This window comes from Filicampus tigris, chromosome 11 (assembly GCF_054856515.1).
Source record: "Filicampus tigris isolate MCC_2025a chromosome 11, RoL_Ftig_1.0, whole genome shotgun sequence".
Lineage (NCBI taxonomy): Eukaryota > Metazoa > Chordata > Actinopteri > Syngnathiformes > Syngnathidae > Filicampus > Filicampus tigris.
In genome coordinates this window covers 23,774,583-23,798,309 of record NC_141227.1, presented here as the reverse complement: position 1 = coordinate 23,798,309, position 23,727 = coordinate 23,774,583, and the positions used below count along the sequence as shown (strand labels likewise).

At 44.7% G+C, this 23,727-nt stretch overlaps 2 protein-coding genes across 9 annotated transcripts in view; one reads left to right on the top strand and one right to left on the bottom strand.

Annotated features, from left to right (window-relative positions):
- Positions 1–2: 2 nt before the first annotated feature.
- On the top strand, positions 3–9,007 carry ppp1r1c (protein phosphatase 1, regulatory (inhibitor) subunit 1C). Of its 5 annotated transcripts, none has more exons than XM_086045571.1 (7): positions 3–1,721; positions 2,834–2,885; positions 4,062–4,099; positions 4,162–4,216; positions 6,144–6,323; positions 6,811–6,862; positions 8,785–9,007. In XM_086045571.1, exons 1-7 carry the CDS (start codon positions 1,476–1,478, stop codon positions 8,843–8,845), a joined length of 684 nt encoding a protein of 227 aa, XP_085901697.1. In that variant the 5' UTR covers positions 3–1,475; the 3' UTR covers positions 8,846–9,007. The 5 variants fall into 5 exon arrangements, with proteins under 5 accessions (XP_085901697.1, XP_085901698.1, XP_085901700.1 ...); XM_086045572.1 differs by having other exon boundaries at positions 6,811–6,995; XM_086045574.1 differs by lacking the exon at positions 6,144–6,323.
- A 1,863-nt stretch (positions 9,008–10,870) lies between these two features.
- Positions 10,871–23,727, bottom strand: part of nckap1 (NCK-associated protein 1) — a 23,704-nt gene continuing 10,847 nt past the window's right edge. For all 4 annotated transcript variants that reach the window (XM_086045564.1, XM_086045565.1, XM_086045566.1 and 1 more), the window contains 25 exons: positions 23,520–23,657; positions 23,384–23,432; positions 23,145–23,301; positions 22,480–22,536; positions 21,991–22,087; positions 21,681–21,787; positions 21,464–21,596; positions 20,790–20,871; positions 20,640–20,698; positions 20,339–20,484; positions 20,070–20,202; positions 19,837–19,956; positions 19,022–19,161; positions 18,730–18,861; positions 17,966–18,184; positions 16,708–16,838; positions 16,524–16,621; positions 16,356–16,449; positions 15,962–16,044; positions 15,568–15,648; positions 15,405–15,498; positions 15,218–15,334; positions 13,585–13,694; positions 12,978–13,067; positions 10,871–12,730 (listed from right to left, as the gene is read on the bottom strand). In XM_086045564.1, the coding sequence (XP_085901690.1) occupies positions 12,614–12,730; positions 12,978–13,067; positions 13,585–13,694; positions 15,218–15,334; positions 15,405–15,498; positions 15,568–15,648; positions 15,962–16,044; positions 16,356–16,449; positions 16,524–16,621; positions 16,708–16,838; positions 17,966–18,184; positions 18,730–18,861; positions 19,022–19,161; positions 19,837–19,956; positions 20,070–20,202; positions 20,339–20,484; positions 20,640–20,698; positions 20,790–20,871; positions 21,464–21,596; positions 21,681–21,787; positions 21,991–22,087; positions 22,480–22,536; positions 23,145–23,301; positions 23,384–23,432; positions 23,520–23,657 (2,784 nt within the window). In that variant the 3' untranslated portion in view covers positions 10,871–12,613. The remainder of the gene's footprint in view (positions 12,731–12,977; positions 13,068–13,584; positions 13,695–15,217; positions 15,335–15,404; positions 15,499–15,567; positions 15,649–15,961; positions 16,045–16,355; positions 16,450–16,523; positions 16,622–16,707; positions 16,839–17,965; positions 18,185–18,729; positions 18,862–19,021; positions 19,162–19,836; positions 19,957–20,069; positions 20,203–20,338; positions 20,485–20,639; positions 20,699–20,789; positions 20,872–21,463; positions 21,597–21,680; positions 21,788–21,990; positions 22,088–22,479; positions 22,537–23,144; positions 23,302–23,383; positions 23,433–23,519; positions 23,658–23,727) is intronic.

The following is a 23,727-nucleotide window of genomic DNA, read 5'->3' as shown; positions in this document are numbered from 1 at the left end:
TGCTTACCCAAAATGCACGCGCTGCCCAATCTGCACACACACACGCACACGTCGAATCTCTTCAGAACCAGCAAACGGAAAGAAAGTTGCAAGTTCGTCAATGAATGTGAGAGAACGTCATCATGCTCAACTTTGCGCACATTACACGTGTTTCTTGTTGTTGTTGTTGTCATTTGAACGTCTTTTGCTTGGTAGTTTAGTGACTAAATTGGCGGGAAAAAAAATTCTCCATTTTTTTTTTTTTTCCATCATTTTCAATTTTGAAATGTTTGAAAATGTTAAATGTTAACACCTCCCCTCAAAAATGCGACATATTGGTAGTTAGAAATGGGAAAAAAAACAAAATAACAAATACAAAATAACACATTCAAGCACAATTACATATAGTCAAATAAATATTGAACATTCAGAAAACATTTGAAATAAAAGGTTTCAAATCAAAATATTTCCCCAAAAGGTTTGTCATTTTTCCACTTACACATGTTTTAAAAATCCCTGCATACTTATTTTTAAATTTCTTTTTATGAATAATTAACAACAAATAAATAGAACAAATCCAAATGGATTTTTAAAAACAAAAATTAAGACAATTCAAATCTACATTCAAAGACATTTAAAATATACATTAAAAAAAATAAATAATTAAAATGTTTAAGTTTGAAATATTTTCAGAATGTTTGTGTCTACTTTTTGTCATTTTCCAGTATAGAAGGTTTTGGGATCTAAATCTTTTGGAAAATGGCAAAAATATGTATACCCAGAATTACAAAGATGTTTTTATTGAGATTTTTAAAAATGACTAAAGTAACCGATGGTTTTCAAAAAAGAAACAATATATAGATGAAAAAATATTTTTTTTAAATGTAAAAACCATTTTAACATTCAGACTTGTTTTTTTTTTTATGTCGTGACAGTGCAAAAAATCCATTGCTGTGCATTTTGCACTCGAGTGAAAGCATTTCCCTTTGGCCTCCTTCAGACGGCGCGTCCGCCCTGACTCAAGTCCCGCCTTCACCCGCGGGGGCCGCCGGCCAAGACACAGAACCATAAGGCGGCGTTGCCGCGGCAACACGGGACACGATTGCCACCGCGCGCTCTTCCCAAATTGTTCCAAACACAGCTGCAAACACTTTTTGCCATCTGCCAGCATGTCCCGCTTAAAAATCTAACCGCTTGCTTGGTGATCGCGATTGGGAAAAAAAAACGGCACAATCAATATCCGTTGAAATTGGGAGCATCTTCACATTGTCGTCTTGCTTGCTCATGTGCGCGTGCGTGTACATTGAAAATTAAAAAGTAAGATCATGGAATCAATGAATACATACTGCGTGTTTTTGTTCCCCTCCCCCCCCACCCCAAAAAAAACTTGCCGTCAACTTTTGATTGTTGTTTTTGTTTGTGAAACTATAAACATATAAAAGCTGCATTGATGGCACTTGAGTCAATTAGTCTTACTGTACGCTGTGTGTTCAGTAATGGACCGTAGCCCAGGCCACGCCCTCTTCACCACACACACACACTCTCTCTCTCTCTCTCTCTCTCTCTCTCTCTCTCTCTCTCTCTCTCTCTCTCTCTCTCTCTCTCTCTCTCTCCGTGTCTGTCTTTCTTTCTTTCTTTATTTGTGCGAGCGTCGGACTGCGATGGAGCCCGGCAGTCCCAAGAAGATCCAGTTTGACGTTCCGCCGCTGCAGGGACACTTGGACCCTCAGGCCGCCGAACACGTGAGTGGGCCGAGCCACCGTCAATGGGGCCTCTCTCTGCAGGCCGCGCGCGCGTTCGTGCGTGTCGCTCTGTCATCAAAATGCCATTTCTGAGCGTCGAATAACACGAGATTTCAAAGCGTCAATTGTCAGCACTTGAACACGGGCACAAATGTTCCAAATGGACATGAGTTGTGGACATTGAAACGGCAGCTGAAGTTGTCCAACGGGGCTTTTCCAAGCTGCTCGTCATTTGGTGGTCGACGACGACGACGACGATGGTGATGATGTGAAAAAAATGACATCGTCCCGCCCGCATGTTTGCGTCCGTGCGGGCGGCTGAACAAAATGTTGCTCTTTGTCCTGAATGTAAACGCGGGCGCTTGCTTTGCCTTCTCGCTTGCCTTTCAAGCGCGTCGCGGTGCGGCAAATCGGATTTCCACGATCCTTCTGATAGTTCATCTAATCCCTTCGGTAATTTCATGCGCTCAAGTATTTCTTGATGTTGTACTGGATATGTATGTATATTCTTCTTCCGAGTTTATTTTTTAAACAGCTGAGTAATATTTTCCTCAACATTGACAAACAGGGACAAGGATCGTAAATGGTTTGATTGCATCGGTATCGCGGCGCACGTCAATATCACCACAAAAATACGATTATTTACGATGCCCTTTTTTTTTTTCTCTGTAAAGAAGTAAAAATGTCAATCGCAATAAAAAAACAAAAGGTTTTTACATTATATCCATTTATTGAAAAATGTCATGTATTTAAGTGATGTACGTGTATATATTACAAAAGGTATACGACATGAAGTTATTTCTTTCAAATATGAAACGATATAAATGCATTTTGACGTGACTGTTTAGGTCCATTGCAGCAAGGCAGTTGAACGTCGATTTTATTTCGATTGGCAGTATTAAATTGAGATTGCGGGAATTCAGAGATGCAATTTGATATGGTTTCTGCAAGCCGAATCAAGCAAGCGACCAACGACTGTTGCTGTTGTCAGGCAGAATCAAGTCAGAATCGAATCTTTTCCATGCAAAGTTCAAATGATGCAATCATTGTCTCACAGTTAACATTTGTGTTTTTTTGTTTTTGTTTTTTTGTTCCCACGTTTTTATGTTCAGATACGTCGCAGACGACCGACGCCTGCAACCCTGCACATATACAGACAACCAGGTGACACACGCGCACGCACGCGCACACACAAATGACCTAACGGCAGGCAGGTCATTTGCGCTTTGGCAACACTTTTTGTGTCAAGAAAGAACCTTTTGAATGTGAGCGGGACCCGGGCTGACGGGGGGAGGGGGGCCATAGTGGGGCTATAATGGAACCTTTATTAGATTTGGAGCTGCAGCATTTGGGAAGTGATGTCAGTCAGCGTGAAGGCTGGACTGATGGATGCTGAGCATGCGCGAGTTGACTGATGGAGCGGTGGGCTGCGTTCCATTTCGTGAGCTCAGCTTGGCGAATTTGCTTCCAAACAACATCAAGTGTACCCCGGAGGAGTTCAGCGAGTTTATGATGGCGTGTGCGAGCAGGACATAAAGTGGCCATCGACATTCTACGCGGCCCTGTTCAAACACCAGGCTTTGTGGAGGAGAAAGAAAAAAAAAAAAAAAAAAAAAGACAACTTTTTCCACCATTATTGTCACATTTAACCTGTACTACTCAATTTGGGGAAAAGAAATGAGAATGATCAAATATCAACAGTCTCGAATTGAAATCAGTGTTGTTAGCACAAAACATTCATGAAAGCAAAAAAAAAAAAAAAGATCAGGGACATTTTTGGGAAATGACTTTTTTCGTTGAACTTTTCTTTTTCCGGACAAGGCAGTTGAGGACAGATTCTCACTCGCAATTCTGACGTGGAAGCAGAGTAAAACAAAGAGTACAATTCAAGAAACATACAAACGAATGCAGCCACAAGAAAGCACAATGTTGATCTGGTTCCATGTTTACGAGGCGGAAAATTGAAAAGCGGGAACGGAGGTTGCGGCGACTTTGGGAAGGACCAGTTGAATAAAAGTGCCGGAACGGAGAATATGTGAGTGGCGGTATGCGTGGCGAGCAGACGGCCAAGCTAGGAATGGGAACATTTGAAACGGCGGCAGCTGCCATTCAGTGTCACTTTGAATGTGACGAGCAACGCAGCCACAATTAGGAGGGTGTGCACACTTATGCGACCACATTACCGGTTGCTTCATTTGACTTCCCCTCGCAAACAGATTTTGTTTCTTTCCACAGGTTACATGCCGGAAAAAAAGTTTTGAAATGATTTGTCTTGGTCTAATTTAAAAAAAAAAAGAACAATCATCAAAAGTCATTGTTGCCATTTTGTGTCTTGCGCAGAAGCCGGAGATCAGAACAACACCAGCGAAGGCTCTCAGGTTCGTGCGCACGCACGCGCGCACACGGAACAATGTGTGCTAAGCTGTGTGTTTGTATGCAGTGTGCAGATGGCGCTCAGAGGAAGCAGAGCACCTTGGCCCCGCCCACCATGAAAGGTAAACAAAAGTCCGAGCGCAGGGCGAAAACAAATCGCAAATGAAATAACGAAGCGTTAAGCCTCAATTCAGGAGGACACCGTCGACATGGGACAGCACACGTGCTTAGCAGGCCTGCCTCGCAGTTTGCCAGTTCACACTCCCAATCTTCAAAGTTGGGAAATGAGGGCTGAGGGCTCCGTTTTCGCCAAGGGGCAGTCTGCGCCATTGTGGGTACGAACACCGCTGACGTAGACGCAGCGACCCGCGCGTGACCCCCGCTTTAAGAAGTCGGTGGGCCGCGTGCAGCTTTCAACTTCGGAATGACAGAAATGGAGTCAGCCCACTCTGAGGGAGAAAAAGTGCGACTGCTTCCCCCGCTCGCCGCGCGCCTCGTCTGTGAACAAACACGGCGCGGCTCAGCTTCTGCTTAGCGTTAGGGATATCTGGGCCCAAAACAGGACTTTTCAGCTCAACGCGGCATTGTCAGCTACATAGACAAGACAGGATGCTTTGTGCTGCTCAGCCGGTAGGAACACACGACAACAAAATGGCCGTCCAGGCATTTTTCTTTCTCACTTTTCTCTACAATCGGGGCTCTTCAATCCTGTTCCTCGATTGCCGTCCGCTTTCCTGTTATCTCCCTCCGCTGCAACACACCTGATTCAAAGGATCAGATCATCAGCAGAGCTGGGCGTTTTGCTCAAAATGTGCGGCCCGTTTATCTGCCGCCATCCGCCTTTTTGTCCGGCCGTAAAAAATTGTAATCGCCTACAGCCTGATCGTTTTAAACGTCTTTCCGTTAGCGTTTCCGACTACCGCCTTGGACAAACTCCCGCTTGCGCCATCCCCCACCCGCCATTTGAAACGAATTGTGATTGCCGCGATCCCTCGGGCACCTTTTCTGAGGCCGACAGCCAACCGCCACGCTCTTTTCATTGTTGTGACTGCGATGCGGCTTGTGCGCAAAGAGACCAAAAACAACAACAACAAACAACAAAGTGTGCAGCCAGCCAGCCAGGCAGGCAGGCAGGCGGGAAGTGAAGGCCTTTAAAAGCTTTTCTTCTATCGATCCGCTAAGTGCGCGGCGGCTGCTAATGGCTCCGCGAGCAGCGTTAGCATTTCAAGCGTAGCAGCAGGATTTGCAAGAATATGGCAGGCAACCGCAAAGTTGGCTCGATGGAAGCGTTCGGATCGTTTGGTTGGAAGCGCGGTGCAAGATTGGCCACTTTTGTGGCGACTTTTCTCACGGCGTTGCACACCGTTTTTATTTGGGGGGTGCCGGTGCGCTGCAAAAAAAAAAAAAAGAAAAACGATGGTTGAATTTTCTCCATTTTATTTTGCCAAGTGGTTGCACAAATTAAAATCATCTGTGTGCGGATACACGTTCAAAGTGGATGTATGGTCTGCTTAAAAAATCGATCTGGATTCATTGGATTTTATTTGGTGCAACCATTGGATGAAATAAAGTTGACAAAGTAATGCACCGGATTTTTTGGGGGTGTAATATTTCGTTTGATTTCAATGCAAATTGAAGTCAGTTGAATTGTTGTTGTTTCAATGCGCATTTGGAATTCATTTAGATTTGAATTCTATGTCGTGTAATTTAATATACTAATGTCATTATTTAATTGAATTTTATTTCACTTTTTCACAATGTATTTATTGATGTATTTTCTCATGCACATTTCACATATTTACATGCACAATTTAATTCTATTTGATCTAATTTGATTTAGCCGGTGGTTTTGATTTAATTTGGTGCAAATTGTATTTGAATTATTTTCGCTGCAAACTTAAAGTGAAGCTATTTTCGGATGTTTTAACTTTTGCTGCAAACGCCGTTCAAGGGAAATTTGCTTTGAATTGATTTTGTTGCAGATTGAATTTTGTTTTCAAATGTTTGTACTCGGCTGAATTGAATGGCAAATGTGGTTGTGGTCCTCAGAGCTTCACGCGGGGGCGGAGCAACAGCTTGCGGGGGGGCCGGACTGTCAGTTGAGTCCAATGACAGCGCAGCTTTACGGCAGCTCCTTCCCGTGGGCCAATCAGAACGGGCCGGAGGAGGCCAACGGGAACCTTTTAGCCAATCGCGGGAGAGGCGTGGCGCCGAGCGACAGTTCGGGCGGTAAACGGATTCATTTTGACATCTTTTTTGCACGGTCCGAATGACAAACGCTTTTTGACGTTGAAATGATTTTGAGCGTTCTTTGCGTTTTGTTGTAATTCATCCCAGCATGTCTTTATGGCCACAAAGCGCTCACGATGTCAAGAAAGCATGCGTTCCGACGCTCGAGTGTCTTTTCTAGTCGGTCTGACGTACGGCGGCCTGGAACGAAAGCGCAGACGGCAAATCCAAGTCCAGAAAGTAAAAAGCCCTGCCGCCGTTTGTCGTTAGCCCCAGGAAGGCCCGGATTGGCTCATCTGAAGGTTCTTGCCGAGTCCCGTCGGGCCCGACGGCAACACCGGCGTCCCCAACGCAGGGGATGGGCGAGAACAATGTCTGTGGCCATCTTTTGACTTTCCGGACCTGGATTTGCCATTTCTGAATGCAACTAACTGGACTAACTTCTTGTGTTGCGTGGCTTGGTCGTTTCTTTCTTGGCTTCCCCCAGATGTGCCATGCCAGTCCCAAAAAGAAGCTTCCAGTCCTGACTCCATCTCTCGGTAGCCGCCTCCGCCGCCGCTGCTCTTCCTGCTCCTCCTCCTCCTCCTCCTCTTCCTCTCCCTGGTGTTCATGCTGCTGCGTTAACTGCTTGGCACCGACAACAACAAGAGCGAGTACGCTGTACAATCTCATGTAAGATGGCGCGAATGCACGTGACACGGCTGCGAATAAAGGTTGATTCTTGGATGGCAAGTAGCACGTGGAACATCGTGAATTATTATGATCCATTTTGACGATTCATGCAAGAAGCCCGTGGGAATGAAATTTCTCAAATCCAGCCTTTTATACTCATTTTGCATCCTCTGGAAACTATGACCAGGGGATGTTTTGGGGGTGTGGGGAGGGAGACAAAACATAAGAGCTGTTCAATCGCCGCAGGTCAATATTGACACAACAGCAATCGAGGAAAGACGACCAGTTGGTCACGTGAACAGCCGCTACAATACATTCCGGTGAGTCGGCGTCACCGCACCAAATGGTGTCGATGATGATTATTTTGCGATCACCAGACATACCTTCATGTTGTTTTGACTGCTTTAAACATTTGAAGCCACTCTTTAGATGTCAGAGGTGTCACTCAAGCAAAAAAAAAAATATTCATATCAAAGTCACTGTTCTGCTTGATACGTTTTGACCAAAAGTTCCTTCTCTCCAGATTTGGGGACACGCGCCTGAATTTCTGAATGCCGTTGCATGCGTTTCAATGGGGACCATTGATTTGAGTTAAGAGTGATTTAAATCACAAGCATGGTCATTAAATGATTCATTCCGGTCCAAAACAGGAGTCGCCAACCTTTTCACGACTGACAGCTACTTTTTAAGGCCAAGGGCTGCCACTTTTAATGAAATCACAAATTCATCATTTCTCATAGGAATCAGGAAACAGACCAATATCACGATACAACAGAGCTGGACATGGCCTAACCGCCACCGCGTTCCGTCCTGCATATTTCATGGACCACGTGGTCGCGGTCCGTCCCTCGTCGGCGACAGCCGTGGGCGGAGCTTAGGAATCAACACAGAGGGGGCGGAGCATTCTCGACGGGCCCTTACGAAAGTAAAACAGACAGACGTATTGGGCATCACTCGCACTCGCAAACAACGCGAGGGTCTATTAAATATGTAGACAATAAAGAGGCCATGCCCAGCTCTGCTATACAACATTTCTATAATCTCTGTCTGTGTTTACATTTTCCAAATGATCTCTTCTACATCAGAAAATTTTTTAAAAAATCACAATGTGCCATCACGGGTGAGCTATTTTCTTACTCTACAAAAAAACATCCAACATTACTACAGCGTATTAAGTCAGTTGGGACTGCCTCCTTTTTGTATTCATTCTGTAAGTATTATACTGCCCCCTGTTGGACAAGGTGTGCACACCAAAAGGACCAGCACAATGTCAATGGGTATTGAAGCATGAAATCATGACACACAAGCTGTGTAATTCTTTACCACAGCCTTCTTTACATTTTCTTTTTTTTGAATATAAATTACAATTTTTCTTCTTCAAAACTTGTTACAAAAAGTTCTGTTGGTGTTTTTAGTGCTGGCTGGTACAGACGAATGGCTTTTCCTTTCTTTTTGGGAAAATTGATTTGAGATGACCGTATTGAGTTATAAGCATAGTCACAGGATGAATGAAACTGGTAAGTCAAGGCATCACTGTATAATCAATTAATTGCCTATGTCATTTTTAATTTTCTGTCACAAAATCAAGACGAAAACCAATGTGTTGCGTGAAAATTGTTTTTTATTTTCCTTTACATCATCCAGGTCTTTGTAAAAATGTTGAATCAAGGCAACTGGTCTCTTGTTTGTTGACTGTAGTGTTTTCTTCCGTGTTTTTATTTTTGTAAAATCATTTTAAATAATGACTTTTATGATGCTAACTTACGAGTTGTTTTTTTTTTTTTTGCAGGCAAGCTTGTATCGTCTGTACCCGAAGAAGAGGAGGAAGAGGACATGAAGCATCAGACTGATTAATGCTATGACTATTTGGTCTAAAATCCACAAGGGGACTGCAGCCCCCTCTAGCGGATGATGGGTTATCCTGCACATTTTCAACTAACTGCAGTATGATGTAAATTGGCCGAAAGGACTCAAGCTGTCAGAGCCCTAAATTAAAAAGACAATATAAAACACTTTTATTTTCATTTGGGTTGTTCTACTCACTGGCGACGTTCACGACGCACTCTGAAACACACCACTGGGAGTTCTGCGGTTATTTTAGGATTGCATTTTCCCATATTAATGATACATTAGGGTTTATTTAACAATAAAAAACACCTTTATTCAACAATAAATTACAATATAATGATCTTGCCGCGAGGCTGCACACCACACACGGTACGTTCAAAACTGTTATACCCGCGTGGTTTTTTTTTCACGTCACGTGTGGGGTCAAGCAGAGTTCGGAAATGGGCCGACAATTTGAAAATCTTGCCGTGTGAACCAGGCTTTATAAAGCCTGCATGGCTTGGCTCAATTTTTGAGACATGTTTACAACAAAAGGAAAAAACCTTGTCGGTGCCAGCACTGCGTCACATATTGGAAATAAGTGGATATAATTGTATTGAAGGTGTTTTCTGAACAATTGGTAAATGAGTTGCTTGTCACGTGGTGTGGGTGTGGTACGTCAGCACAGGTGGTCAAATCATCTGTTCACTTGCCAGAAGGTTTTTGGTTTTTTTTCCAACTGTCAAAGGGTGAACGGGGGAGCCCTACTTTTTGCTGAGCGCACGCTCGCACGATTGATCACTTTGGAACGCGCGATAAAGCCACTAATGGAACGTAGTGGACATGCTCGAATAAATCAAGCCGCCTTTTGGATCGATGTTCGTTGTGGACAAGCGTCGCGGCTGGCAAGGTAAGCCTCTTGGTGACGAATAATTGCTTTTTGGATAGTCGCCTACAAACGTCTTGACACTCACTGTGGTGTTAACTTCATGAAGTCAAGCCGTCATTTCTTCAGGCAGTGCTTTACCTGCAAAATACATTGACAACCATTCAGTCAACTATCCAGTTACATACAACAGGGGAAAACACGAGAAATCGTTTGATATGTAAAGTACAAAACAGTCGTAGCTTGATGATTTCGAATGATTAAGAGTTAATCATCCTGAAAGTATTATGTGCATAGAAAACGTTTACAACACTTATACACATTTTCAGAGGGGGGCATTCCGTCTGACTGGTTAATTAAAGAAAAAAGGAATTCATCCCTATAGGCATGTTTTTGTAGCATTTAGACAGACCACTTAACATTTCCGAGGTCTTTAAAATAATACATTGAGAGAGACCAAGACCAATGGATAACAAAAATAGTGTATTGTTGCCTTTGTGTGTACTGTTAACTTACCATATGATATTATAAAAATAATGACCAAAGATGTACATGATCAACAGTTCTCGCTTTCTGTAAGCTTAAAATTTTGAATTGAAGGTGATTGACGTCGTCGTCAAAAACCAGGGCGCGATGAAATACTGTACCACCTGTTTTCAATCTTGTTCAACTGGTGCCGCCATCTAGTGGTCAACTGTGGAATTACACCCGAAATGAACGGGAGGCAACAAAATAGTTGTGAACTGCCCCCCAAAGAAATTTCTGAAATAGCGCAACCATGAAACCAGAATGTGCAGTTCCCTCATTAAATGCAGTAACTTTGACGTGTTGTCCGATGATATTGTAGTGGGCTGGTGTGGACAAATAATGACAGAGTTCAATTTTTCTTCTCGAAACAGGTAAATTGAGCGAGCTTGTTCTTGATCGGTACAATAATCTAAGGTCATACAATTGTCTATTGCTGCTTTGGACCCAAATTCACAGACAATGTGGCAGATGTTACGACTGCTGATGTCAGAGCGCCATCTACTGACACTCCTCATGTACTGCAGTCAAGTAGAGCTCCACTGGACGTTATGAAATGACCTTGAGTGATTTCTTGTCGACTTGGCGAAGGCCGCAAAGCAAAAGCAAAGAACCAGAAGTGCTCAAACAAATGAAGACATGTTCACTTGTACTTTATTAACCGTGACTGAGAGCAGCTGAGGGCTTCCTGGTCTTTTTTTTTTTTTTTTTTTTAAACTCCACTATGTTACAGAATGCATGATCCCCAATCCCCTTCCCTCTCGCGCACAAACATTATGTAGTGTTGTTAACACGTTTGGCAAATTGAAAAAGTAAGAAAACGTAAAAACAGACCAGTTGAGTTCACATCAAAAACTTTTTCTTTTTTTTTTTTTTTTTAATATAACCCACAAAGAGTTCATGTTACCACTAGCTAGAAAAGAACCAAAAAAAAAAAGTCACCATATTACAAGTGTATGCGTGCGTGAGTGTTTTTATGAAATGTCACAAGGCGGCGTAATGATCCGACTGTTCGTGTTATCAATGGAAAATGTACATAAACAGCAAGCAAACGTTGGCCGCCCTCCTCGAGCAAAAATGAAAAACATCAAGGAAGGAAATCATCCAAATCCGTCACCACCACATACAAGCCGTCAAATAGTTTAGTGTCAACTCAATATATATACTGTATTTATATATACTATTTATTTATAATTTTTTTTTTTTGTCCTCGTATAACAAACACTCTGGTTTGTTTTATGTTGTTGTGGTTACGGTCCCTCTAGCAACAACATGACATAATCGAAAAAAAAAGAATAAAACACAAAAAATGTAGACTGATCCCCAACTTCATCCAGCTTGTGTGTGTGTGTGTGTGTGTGTGTGTCACATGTTGGTTGCTCGGTCAGCCATCAAATGTACTTGTTTACATCTTATGCAAGTGTGTGTGTGTGTGTTTCTTTACTTGGTAGCAGTACAGTACAGTGAACCCACAAATATTTCCAATTCGGCATTCACAAATTTGCATATTTGCACATTTTTGGGCAAACCTATCCTAAGGTTAGTAGCTAAAAAACTCAATTTTTTTGTGCTGCCTGCCATCTGTGGTATTGAAGTGGGATGAGGAGCTTAGCCAAAAGTAGTGCTTTGCCACCACGCTGATGCCAAGGAACCATGTTGAAGTGATTTGAGGTGCTTCTTTGTGACAAAATAGTCATGTGCCCCCATTTTGTTGCCAGGCAACTATACGCAAGTGTGTTGAGGAGCTTCATTTACACAAAAGCAGTGATGTTGCTGCCACCTTGTGGCATCTGGGCGCCAGGGAACTTTGTTGAAGTGGGTTGAGGCACCTCGTTTAGACATTAACAGTAGTTTGTTGCCGTTGTGTGCGGGCTATAGGCAATTCGTAAACTTTTTAGAAGAGGAGGAGTTTCTATTAAACAGGCTGAAGCCCTGTATGTTGTAAAAGTAGTGCTTTGGCGCCATCTTGTGGCATTTATAAGCAATTGTAACCCCCCCATCCCACAGCAGTTTCATTGTGATCCCCGGTAAATCATGCTGCCAATTGTGAAAATCTCCCCCCCCCCAGGAAGGTTTACAATTTCCTATACACACCACAAGATGGTGCTATAGCACTACTTTCCCATTAGACGGGACGTCGGCCTGTCTAATAGAAAGCTCCTCGCTTCACTTCCGTGAAGTTTCTTGGCACCTTCGGGTGTTTCAAGGTGAGTTGTTCAGCAAATAACGAAGGACGGGTCCCTAAAATATTCCTGCGCATATGTGAATTTGCAAGTAGTGAATCGCAATTAGGCGGGAGAACACTGCAGTGTGTGGAGGCAAGTTTCGGCCGACTGTCAGTTGTGCGTCTACAAAGGAAGCAGACGGCAGGAGTGTGCGTCTATGCGTTGGCGCTGATGCTCTGCTTGTAGACGGCGTGGTAGGCGTTTCGCAGGAGCACGTAAGGGAAGCAGGATTCCAGCAAGTCCATGGTCAGGAAGGGCGACTCCTGCACAATCTGACAACACGACAACATCAGCAACTGGACACTACTAGAAAGAAATAACAAGCAAATAGTGTCCCCGCCCCACACTGTCGTACTTCATCTTTTTATTCACCTTAATGTCTTTTTTCTTGATCAAAAATATGCAAACGCGAATTGTGGTGTTTTTAGGTGGCGGGAACGGTTGAATGGCATTTCATTGAAGATCCGCCAAGTTTTGTTGCCGACGCTGCGCCGTCGTTTAACGCGGAACAAATCTCACCATGTCTAGCAGCAGGTAGACCGACTCTCTGTTACGCGTCGTCATCTTGTCCGTCTCCTGGCCGATCTTCAGAAGGCTGGACGAAGCCAGCTGTATAAAAAACACACACGTGCGCGCATTAATCAGACACACAAACACTCGCTCTTTCTGCAGTGTGCTTTAAGCCATCCCATTTTGTCACTTCCGTCGGCTGAAAATGACATCACAGTTGCTCGGGGCGCACCTGTTTTCTGAAGCGCAGCCATGATCGGTTGTTTCCTGAGCCCTGAGCAACCGTGATGTCATTTTCAGTCGACAAAATGGCTGCCACCTGAGATGGCTAAAAACCGGTGCATTTTGCTGCTTAATTCATATTCCACAAACGCAGCAATATTCATCGGAATGTCGTGTTTAGACTAATGAAGGCTCATAGAACATATTACTGCAAATACTTTTTGAGGGTTGACTTCGGCTTTAAGCTGTCAGGGTTGCATATTGATCAAGCTCCACCCTTTAGTGTAAAAAAACAAATGCTACTAAGATTTTTCTGAGCGAATGAACTGCACAAAGACGTGACGTGGCCTATAGTACGTTAGGAAAGCTTGTGTAGTGAAGGGGAGGTCCTTACAGCCAGGAACTCTTTGAGGCGGTCCTCGATGCTCCCTTTGTGGATGGTGAAGAGCGCGGCGGCGATCTGGTTGATGGCTTTGGCCAAGCAGTGGATGTTGTTACAATGGCCTGCAGGGGGCAGCAAATACACACGCTTAGCACACGTCAGCTCCTTTTTCTTGTGTGAAAAAGCTTTGGGATAGGGTGGAGGGAAGAATATGGCTGGCCCACCAAGCATTTTCGTTAACAGACCTGCAATATTAATTAAAAAAAAAAAGGCTTAATGTATTTATTACGTTTTTATTTGTGTACTCACATTTAATGTGGAATTACTGTATTGTACATTTTAATTACTTTTTTTTTTTTGGGGGGGGGGGGGGGGGGGGTAACCTTATCTACAAATGACCCGACTAGTCTGTCCGTGCCTATTGAGCACAAACGTTTTCCCGTGGCCGGTTTAGGGTGCAACTGTGGAGAAGGCACAATGAGATCTTTTGGACAGGAAAAGATGGAGGTCATTCGGCTATTTGACACAAAGTGGAAGCGACATTTAAATACACAATGTGTGTGTGTGATATCGAGAGCCGCTTCAGACACGCGGCGCCCGCCCACATACTAACAATAGAGCCTATTACCAGTCATTATCCTCTTCCAACGGCCCTTATTAACAATGGCGCCTTTCATTTCAAGGTTGTTAGCGTCAGCCGCGTCTCAATGACTCTATCGAGAGGCCCTCGCTGCACGACGCCACGGAATCAACTTTGTTCAGCGCAGCCTTTTTACAATAATCACCTTTAATTAGCGCCGCCGAGTGGAGTGACCTTAACGTGGAGCTAAGCGGCGAAGCTGCGCCGTAATGAATCAATGGCGGCCGGTTTGCATGCGGCGGCGGGCGCCTCCGCCTCGTGCCACTGGAGCAGTAAATGACATTTCCCGACGCGCTTTCTGCCGCAGTCGGCAACGCGGCGGAGCGCCGGCCTCGTCTGGCTCTTCCTTTTCACGACAACACACGAGGGAGGGACGTCCTTGAATGTTTGCTTCGGCTCGGAAGGCGTCTCTACTCCTCTTTTATCAAATAGGACAAACAAAGTGCGTATACTTGACGCATTTAAGATTTCACATTTGTAGCCGGACGCCACTCATATTGGCGTTAAAAGGCAACTGTCAAACTCGAGGCCTGGGGACCAGATCCGGCCTGCCACGTCGTTTTGAGTCCCACGAAACGAGTTTCGACCTTCATGCTAACTGGGTTTGCTCCTTTCCTTTTGGCAGAAAGTCTTTTCTTCAATTTGCAAATATATTACAAGTACTTTTTTAACCAAATTTCTTGTTAAAGTAAATTGAAGAATAGTATTTCGGTGTTACTGTTTTCTAGCTTTGCACCGATACTTGTACTTCTCATGAAAATTCTTCAATACAGTACGCAGCGAAAGCACAGTCTGACATACCTTACAGGTACAACTGTCGACTCTATGGAGATAATTTCACGCAGTGATGATACACATCCGTGATTTTCTGCAAATGCTAGTTTGTCTCAATGTGTCCAGCGATTGGCTGGTGACCGGTCCCGGCCGGGTTAGGGGGAGGGAAAAGCTCCAGCTCACTCTAGCGTGGCTCCGGTGAGCATACGCAAAATGTACATTTGCGTGTACCTTCGATGGCGGGGCTGTACTGCGACATGACGTTGCTGGCCAGCGTTGGCAAGGAAACGGCCACAAACACCATCAGCAGACACGCAATCTTGTACTCCTCCTCTGGACTGATGTTCTCTACACACATCATGAAAAACATTTAGGGCAAGACCACCCGGCTCTGTCAATGTGTGTCTGCGCGTCCTACCGCTCTTTTGCGAGGACAGCGCCACCACCAGGGCCGGGTCGATCTCGCAGGGCAAACCGGCGGCGGAGGATAACTCGTAGACGTTCATGGCCACCTGGACACGGACAGAAAATGTTTGCGGTGGCATCGGAACAAACTAATTGGAGTGACGTGATGAGTGTACCTTCATGTCCGTCTCCCTGGGAATGTGGTCCTTGAAATCCTCCACAGAGCTGACTAGGAAGGGAATGTGGCACGACAACACCTGTGCAAAAGAACGGAGACTAATGATGAGCATAATAATAGCATGTAGTCATCGAGTAAGTTTTTCAACAGGTAGCGGGGGAAGAGGGGCTTGAATGAGGCAATCCAGAGGGCGTCTGTTTCTTCTTATCGACATCATGTCAAAACGGTGCGGCACAATGCGAAGTGTTCATTCCCGCTTGACATTTTTGCAATTGTATTCATTGCATTGCAGGGTTACGTTTGGTGACTGGAGCACATTGGTCATTTCAGTGTGCCTGAACTAACGACTTGAAGTTAACGTGAGCGTGCGTTCGCGTCTCTGCGTTTCTTACGTCTCTCAGCGCTTCCTGGGCCAGCGAGCGGAAGGACAGGATGACTCCAATGATAGTCATCCTCTTCAGGACGCTGTCCACCGCTACAAATTAGCAAAAAAGAGTGGGGAAAAAAGAGGGCTATTAATCGACCATCCAAAAATTCAAGCTTATATCTCAGATTTTTCAAAAAATAGTTTCAGCTTAAAGCAAATTTTTGAAATAATGCCATTGTCATACATTCATGTTATTAATATTATTGTATAAGTAAAGCGCATGGGGGTTGGGGTGCAATTGCTTAAAATCAGAAATCCAAATTTTGTTTAAAAAAAAATTTTTTTAAAAAGGGTCCAGCGCCACAAACAGTCAAATGCGTCATTGGTGGTGAAGAATGGAGCAAACGGTGGGTGCGTACAGGTGAGCTTCTTGAACAGCGCTGCCATGTGGTCGGGTTTGTCAAAGCTGGTTCTCATCTGGGTCAACACTTCCATGTTCTCCACCACTAATTTCTGCGCACACACACAAAGACACGAGCGCACGTTGAGAGCCAACGCAAGGCTGGCAAATATGCGGCCGCTCGTACCTTGAGCTCGGCCACCTGCGAGGAGATGTGCCACATGAGGCTCTCGCTGAGGAACTTCATGCCGTACGGCCCCAGCAGCTCAGACAGTGAACGCATCTCTGCCAGGGAGCAGCAGCACAGTCGATGACGGTGTGGGTTATTTTTTCTTCTTGGTATTTGATGAGCTTTTAGCGGGCGTTAGTACCTGAGATGTCGGAGTATTCTTCGGCGTTGAAAGTCAGCTCGTTCTCCGTGGGCAGGTTGACAAAGGCCTTCATGGCGGGAAAGTAAGCGATGTGTCCGTTGCTGACCTGTCGAAGCAGCGTCTCCAGGTACCTACGTCACCGTTTGACATTAATTGACATCAAGGTTGGTTTCCAGGACAACGGCAAAATGTTCTGATCACGTCGTTACGGCAAAGCCGCTGAATTATTTGAATGGAAGCAAATGTATGACAGCTACTGCTCCTCATGGATGGACACTAATTCACAAATTCATTTCGAAAAGGATAAAACATTTCTCTGGTTAATTGTAACAAAACCAGTGCTGCGTAAAGCGCTTCATTTTTTGATAAGACTATTCCAGTCCCCATTTAACATGAAAATGTCCTATTTAAAACGGTCGCAGGATTACATCTCTATCACGTGTCATCATATGTGTAATGATTAGATACGTTGGATTTTTTTGTTCTCTCTTGTGTTTGGCTACATTCACAATTTGTTTGGAAAAGTTTTCTTGCGTTATTTTTTTCATCCCGTTATTATTACAACAAACAGACCGAATTTTCGTTACATTCTGCACAGGTTCAAAAAATGTTCACATTTCTTCTGGATGTAGATGAACGTTTTTAAGTTTTAGTTTTCTTTAAGCCTTTTACTAGGGATGTAAAGATTTATCGAAAATTGATTTAAGCCACTTAAAATACGCATCGTTGTAAAATAAATGAATCGCTTCGCAACGCCAGATTGATACAACAAAGAAGCAGATGTTCAAAGTAAAATTTGGATCACAAAAGGATTTGTAATGATAACAGTCAAATCTATTGTACATTTATTTATTTTCATGTTCATTTTTGGCACTAACAAAACACTGATAAGAAGACAAAAATGTAGCTAAACCGAAATATTAAGTTCATTTTCAAGGTTTTTTTGTAAAGTAAATAAAAAAAAATACTGTTTGTAACAAGGATGAAATGCGGACGTAAAATAAAAACATCTCATCGTTATAAAATGAGTGATTCAGTTTCAAATTGGAAACAGAAAATCGAATCGAAGCGGGGCTTGAGTGAATTGTTATATCCCTGCCTTGACTCATTGATGAAAAGAGTTGAAGCGAAAATCCGAGGCGCTCTGTGATTTTGTCGCACTCAACTGTGGCTCTGAAGTAAAAAGGCATGCATGCGCCGCCGCCACGCCATCGTAGGGAAATGCGCCGACGATATCGACCGATGGTGAGAGACGCACCAGTTGGTGTAGAGGCTGGTGATGGTGGGCTCGCCGTGGCTGTCCAGGTGCTGCGTCTGCTGCAGCAGCACGTTGTTGAAGACCCGCGTGATGTCGATGGTGACGTAGTTCTCGATGGACTGCAGCACCGTCATGTAGGCCCGCACGCTGGTCAGCAGCTCGCTGGGCTTGGCGATCTCCTGAGTGGTCTGGTTGTACATGGTCATGCCCACGATGGACCTGGAGGAGGACAGCCCTTGTTTATTCTGGTTTATTCATGAAGCGGCGTATTGATTTTTAAAAAATGTTTTCTTTCCCCCCGACCATTTCATGCACAGTATTTCATGTCGAGCCATGTGAGTTTCAAGTCATTGATAGATTTAATCGATAAATTCTTTTTGGGCTTGTGTCTACTTTTTCCCCATTTCCAGAAAAATCTTCTTTTTTTTCTTAATTCATTCAAGTAAAATAGTTAAACATTTTGAATATTTCATTAAAATTTTAAGGGCTCAGTTTAACTGACCACTTTTGCTAACTTTTGCATGTCATTGTCATTTGCTTTTTTCTTTTTATTGAAGGGGGAAAAAGTTTGTAATACTGGAAATCAGATTTGGGGTAAACAATGGGGGATTTTATTATCAGGCCCTATCACCCAACCCTAACAAGGCCAGCCCAGTCGAGTCAGGTTTTAGCCGATCAAGTCCCTCCTCGTAGATTTGGTGACTGGAGTCTGACTGAAATCAGGTGGTTGACGACAGTACCGACCCCCTCCTGAAAATCCTTACTTGGTAAAGCGGATCTCCAGATGGGAAGTGAGGTACTCTCTCGGCGTGAACGTGTGCTCCCACACCGCCAAGTTGGGAACGTAGTTGATGGAGAAGCAGAGTTCCGATAGCGCCGTGTGCAATTTGTCCAGACTGGAGGAAGATGACGAACACAGCATAGGTTAAGAAGGAACTAAACTTCCAGTGTTAAGCACCTTTGTAACATTTGATCAATGTTGAAGCTCTTCAGGTCCACGTTATAAAAAGTGTTGAAATAACCGCTTCCAACATATCAGATCTTAAGCGCACTTACTTGGTGACGAGTAGTCGGTTCTTCCTCATGCTCTCCACTCCCGGTTTTTCTCTCTCCGGCTCGCCCTTCTTTCCTGTGGCCTTCTTGCTCTTCTTGTTGACGGCCTGGCTGATGGTCTTGGCACAGTGTTTGGGGAGCAGCTGCCGGCCGGCAAACGCAAATAGCGGAGGGTCACTCGGACAGATGGAATAAGATTGTCAAGTCGGCCGTAAACAATGTTTAACGCGGCCATTTGGTTTGAGCGCAGCCGGCGGAGAGCTCGCACGTCAACTTAAGAGGCTTTTGATGTCACGCGCCAACAAAAGAACCCCAACATTAATGTGACAGCGAGCATTATTATACAATGGCCGTTAAATCACATCACAGCATATGGGCTTTTAGTGTCTTCTTTCTTTGTGACTTTTATTTGCTTGTCAACAATTAGAAGATGGAAGATGCTATTATGGAGGTGGCTTCACACACCCATAAACGTCCGCATTTCTTGGAAACTTTGAAACATCCAAATAGTGTTGAGCAACAACTGTAGTCGAGTCATCTGTTTAATCTTGCATTAGGTACAGTGGCTATGGAGCCAGTTCCATAAAGTATCAAGTTAATTAACAGCAATACTGTAATCATCGCAGTTTGCATTGGCTTTTATTTTCTCCAGTTCTCACGTTGTTGTGCAATTTTCTCCCCAGCCACGTTTCAGCCATGAAGCCATTGACATGTGCGCGATTATATATTTATGAAAGCAGTCTTATTCTGTAGACAGACCCCAAAATATTGAATGTTCCTGTTACTGGGCAAACATGAATGCGTGCGCGGCTTCCTACCTGGTCACTGAGGGTACATTGCTCAGTGCAGATATCCGTGATGAGGTTTCGGGCTTGTTTGGCCATCTCATCCAGGAACATGTTACACAACGACAAGCTGCGGTCTCCTATGTGGTGCCGCTGCGGGGACGGAGCCAGGGACACAAAATAGCATGATGTGGACAGATGCAACATGCCACACTCAGCAGATTGGGATTGGGTCTGTGTGTGTGTGTGTGTGCATGCGCACTTACCTCCTCGGGACAGAGCTCATGTGTGCAGGACATGAAGTGTGTGCAAAGCAAAGGGAAGCAGATGGAGTGGCGGCTCTGCGAGGGAAGCTCCAAGCACTGCTGGAACATCTTCTCAAACGCACGGCTGTAGAAACTGCGCACGCACGCACGCACGCACGCACACACACACACACACACACTCACAGTTTTAAATTCATGGACAGAACAGAAAGCGAGGGGAGGTTCATGCATGTGTAGAGTGAATGTACCTTAGCAGTAATGTATCTTACCAGAATATGGAGAGGTCAGAAGTCTCCACCAGCATCTCCACCAGCGAGTCCACCATCTTGGTGTGGAAGATGATGGTGTTCATCATTTTGCCGAGTTCTTTGTGGTCGGCGATACCGAGACTGGCCTTGGACACGCTGGTGTAGGCCTGCGCAGAGGAAACGCATTCAATATGTTCAACAAAACAAACGGGGCTTTCATTGGACAATAATTCATTACATTGAGATCGACCACTGTAATTCTTAATAAATTCAAATTCATGATTTTTTTTTTTTTTTAATCTAGAGAGTAGCTCATTCAAACCTGCAGTCTAAACCAGTCGAGCCTCATGCCTCTGAAGTCGAACACCTCGCCATCCTCAACTGCAAAAAACAATTCATACTCAATTGAATAATCTTTAACGGACACTTTCAAGTTTTCGTTGATATCGGCAAAAGAGCCCAAGACGCTCACCTTGTTTGACACTGAGGGAGGTCATAGTGTTGACGAATGAAGACATGATTATGGACTCATCCTCTGGGCACACAGACAGATTCTGGCAGACAAAAAAAAAAAAATTACAATCTAGAATAGTGCTACCTTGACTCACGAGTGCGCCAAGGCAACTCTTTGGAGTTACAAAGCGGAAGTCTTTAGGTGACGACAACAAAAGAAACGGAGCAAAGTTACTGCGATGCTCTGACTAGAGCTCCTGACATCAATCACTTGGCCACGCCTCCTAAATGCACCAACTCACAAGTACATTACAGTCATAAAATAAATAAGAATTTCATTTACCCCTAAAAAGTCCAATAATATTGTAAGCCAGTTTAACATTAATACTAAAAAAAAAAAAAATACTTACCCATAAATAATGCCTCTAAAATGTCATTTACTTTAAATGTTTGAAATCAAATAGATCTGAAAGATGAATGAAAAAACCAACTATTATGTTAAAAGGCAACATACAACTGAAGTGTAGTCAACCGACCTATTGTAAAGGATAAAAAAAAAAAAAGAAGCTTTAAGCCACTCGAACTCTGTGCATAGCGTGAATGTTGAATTGAGCGATGCTCGGCGTTCCACTCGAGGTCCAGCCCAAGCGCACTTTGCCGAGTTGTGTCCGTGTATCGCTGTGTACACGTCACCTGCACCAGCTCGTTGAGCACCACGGCGTCAAAGCCGGACAGGTACTGCACGTAGTAGCGCTGCATGACGGGGCCGTACTTCCTCACGTGGGCTCGCAGCTCCTCCATGTAGAAGATCAGCTCCGCAATGTGTCTGGAGAACACAACACAAAGGCGCAAAATGTGGCGCGTCATCGCATAGCCGAGTGGGCCCAAGTTGGACACTTTGAGCGCGTACTTGTCGATGAAGTCGTCCGTGCTTTTCTTCTGGATGTTGTCGGCGTGTCGAAGCAACCAGATGATCTCGTCTCGGGCAAACGACAACGCCATGAAAACAAATAACGCCTAAAAGGACGGCATATTCAGATTGTCTTTGAAGATGGCGGTGAGTCGGCAACAGCGTCGAAAATGGGCCGCGCGTTAAAGCGATGCTTAAGAACGGGCGAAGTCGCAGGGACGCGAATGACGAAGCCGGATACAACCGGGGAACGCCGGTCTACGCGTATTCAACATGATGTTCCGAGGGTGTGCTTTGGGAGCGGCGCTACCTTTGGACCAAGCAGGCCGGGCTGGTCCGCCAAGACGGTGGCCAGCTCCTTGAGGGCGGAGCGGAGGAACTTGCGTCGCTCTCGGTGCATGGAGCCCCTGAGGAGTCAGGCAGACAGGAGGAGGAGGAGGAAGTCAGCGCACCAGCAGCAAGTTTACACGCCGCTTTGACACTTTGAGGACAATCCTCGCCAGACACCAAAGTGAGTCAATGACAGCCATGGCGGGAAGAAGGAGAACGAAGATGAAAGCGGCAGACAGATTAAGTACGGAGGATGAAATGTGGGCAAGACAAAGAGGGAACAAAGAGAGAAAAAAGGAAGGCGAGACATCTGAGTCAGACTACCCGAGAGGGATGAGAGGAGCAGGTCGCAAACGCAGAAAAGGAAATGGAAATACAGAAAAATGTAGGTGACTAAATAAATCAGTTGGGTAAGTGTGAGGAACAAAAAGGCGATGCGATGGCCGCCGGGGATGGAGTGTGCTCGTACGCGTGAGACAGGGCCTGTTCCTTGCACTCTCTGATGTCATTGATGCGCTTGTTGTACCTGCAAAACACACAAGCACAACTCATCGTTGAAAGGCTGGCTTCCATTTTCCATTTGGGCTGCACAATATTGGAAAAACATGCGATACGGATGTTGACCATCGCCGTGCCGATATTATTGCGACATTTAACATGTGGCGAAAGAAATTTTGATTATCTAAGGAAAGATGTACTTTTTTCATGCGGCAAAAGAAGCGAGCTCAATGTGCTCTTAGCCAATGAATTGTAATTCCCCTAGACAATGTCAAACTATTAGGCGGCGAAGCACATTTACGTCTGCGCCTGTCTGGTCAAATTCAGATAAAAGCATACAATCCCATGAGAAAATTATTCTTTGCCATATGCATATTGCATCGGCCATTAACGCAATTTTTTCGCTATATTTTGCTGCCTTATTTTCTATTACATTTGTGTGGACTGAAAACTGATTGAAAACATTTCATCAAAATGGTGAGAAAGTGGCACAGAAGCACCGCGCAAGGATGCGGGTCGCTAAGCAGTAAGCTGGATGGAGGGCTACTTTCACTTTTTGGAAGTGGAAAAAAAACGAAAGACGTTTTAAGACTTTTGCCGGATGTCATTTGTGCGGCCCCTGCACCCCCCTTTTACCCTCTGATGTTGACAAAGAGATCCTCAGCAGCCTTGTGGATGTGGAAGACTTCATCCCTGAACAGACAGAGGCAGGTGGAGCTCTGCAGCGCCAGCTTCCACAGCGACAAGGCCCCCGCGTCGCTGTTCAGCACCGCGTGGCACAGGATGAAACCGACTGGAAACCCCCAAAGAGGACCAAGTGGATCAGGGCGCTCGGTCCCGACACAAACATGGCAGCGTGGCGCTTCACTACTCACAAACGATCCATTTCTCCATCGCGTCCAGTGATAAGTATTCGCAGGGCATCTGAAAAGATGAGTTTACCTAGTCACGATTCATGAATTCATTTGGAAAGAAGGCCGAAAGGTGAACGGTGGATTTGGAGCCACTCACAGTGTCTGACTGTGCAGGGTTGAGCATGGTGGAGGGAGCGGAGATGAGCGAGAGCAGCTGGGCGTTCCTCCACTGGTCGGCGGAAAGATTCCTCCTTGGATAGACCATCTGAAGGCTGATCAGCGCGTCGGACAGAGACTGCGCAAACATGCAAACGTGACCGCTCAATGGACACAAAAGCGGCGGGAGCTGACTCGAGACAATTTGA

Excerpts from the sequence above, each read along its gene's own strand:
- ppp1r1c (XM_086045571.1), top strand. The coding sequence starts at position 1,476 with ATGGACCGTAGCCCAGGCCACGCCCTCTTCACCACACACACACACTCT. Across the intron at positions 1,722-2,833 it reads ACCCTCAGGCCGCCGAACAC|ATACGTCGCAGACGACCGAC; the intron begins GTGAGTGGGCCG and ends TTTTATGTTCAG. Across the intron at positions 4,217-6,143 it reads GGCCCCGCCCACCATGAAAG|AGCTTCACGCGGGGGCGGAG; the intron begins GTAAACAAAAGT and ends TGTGGTCCTCAG.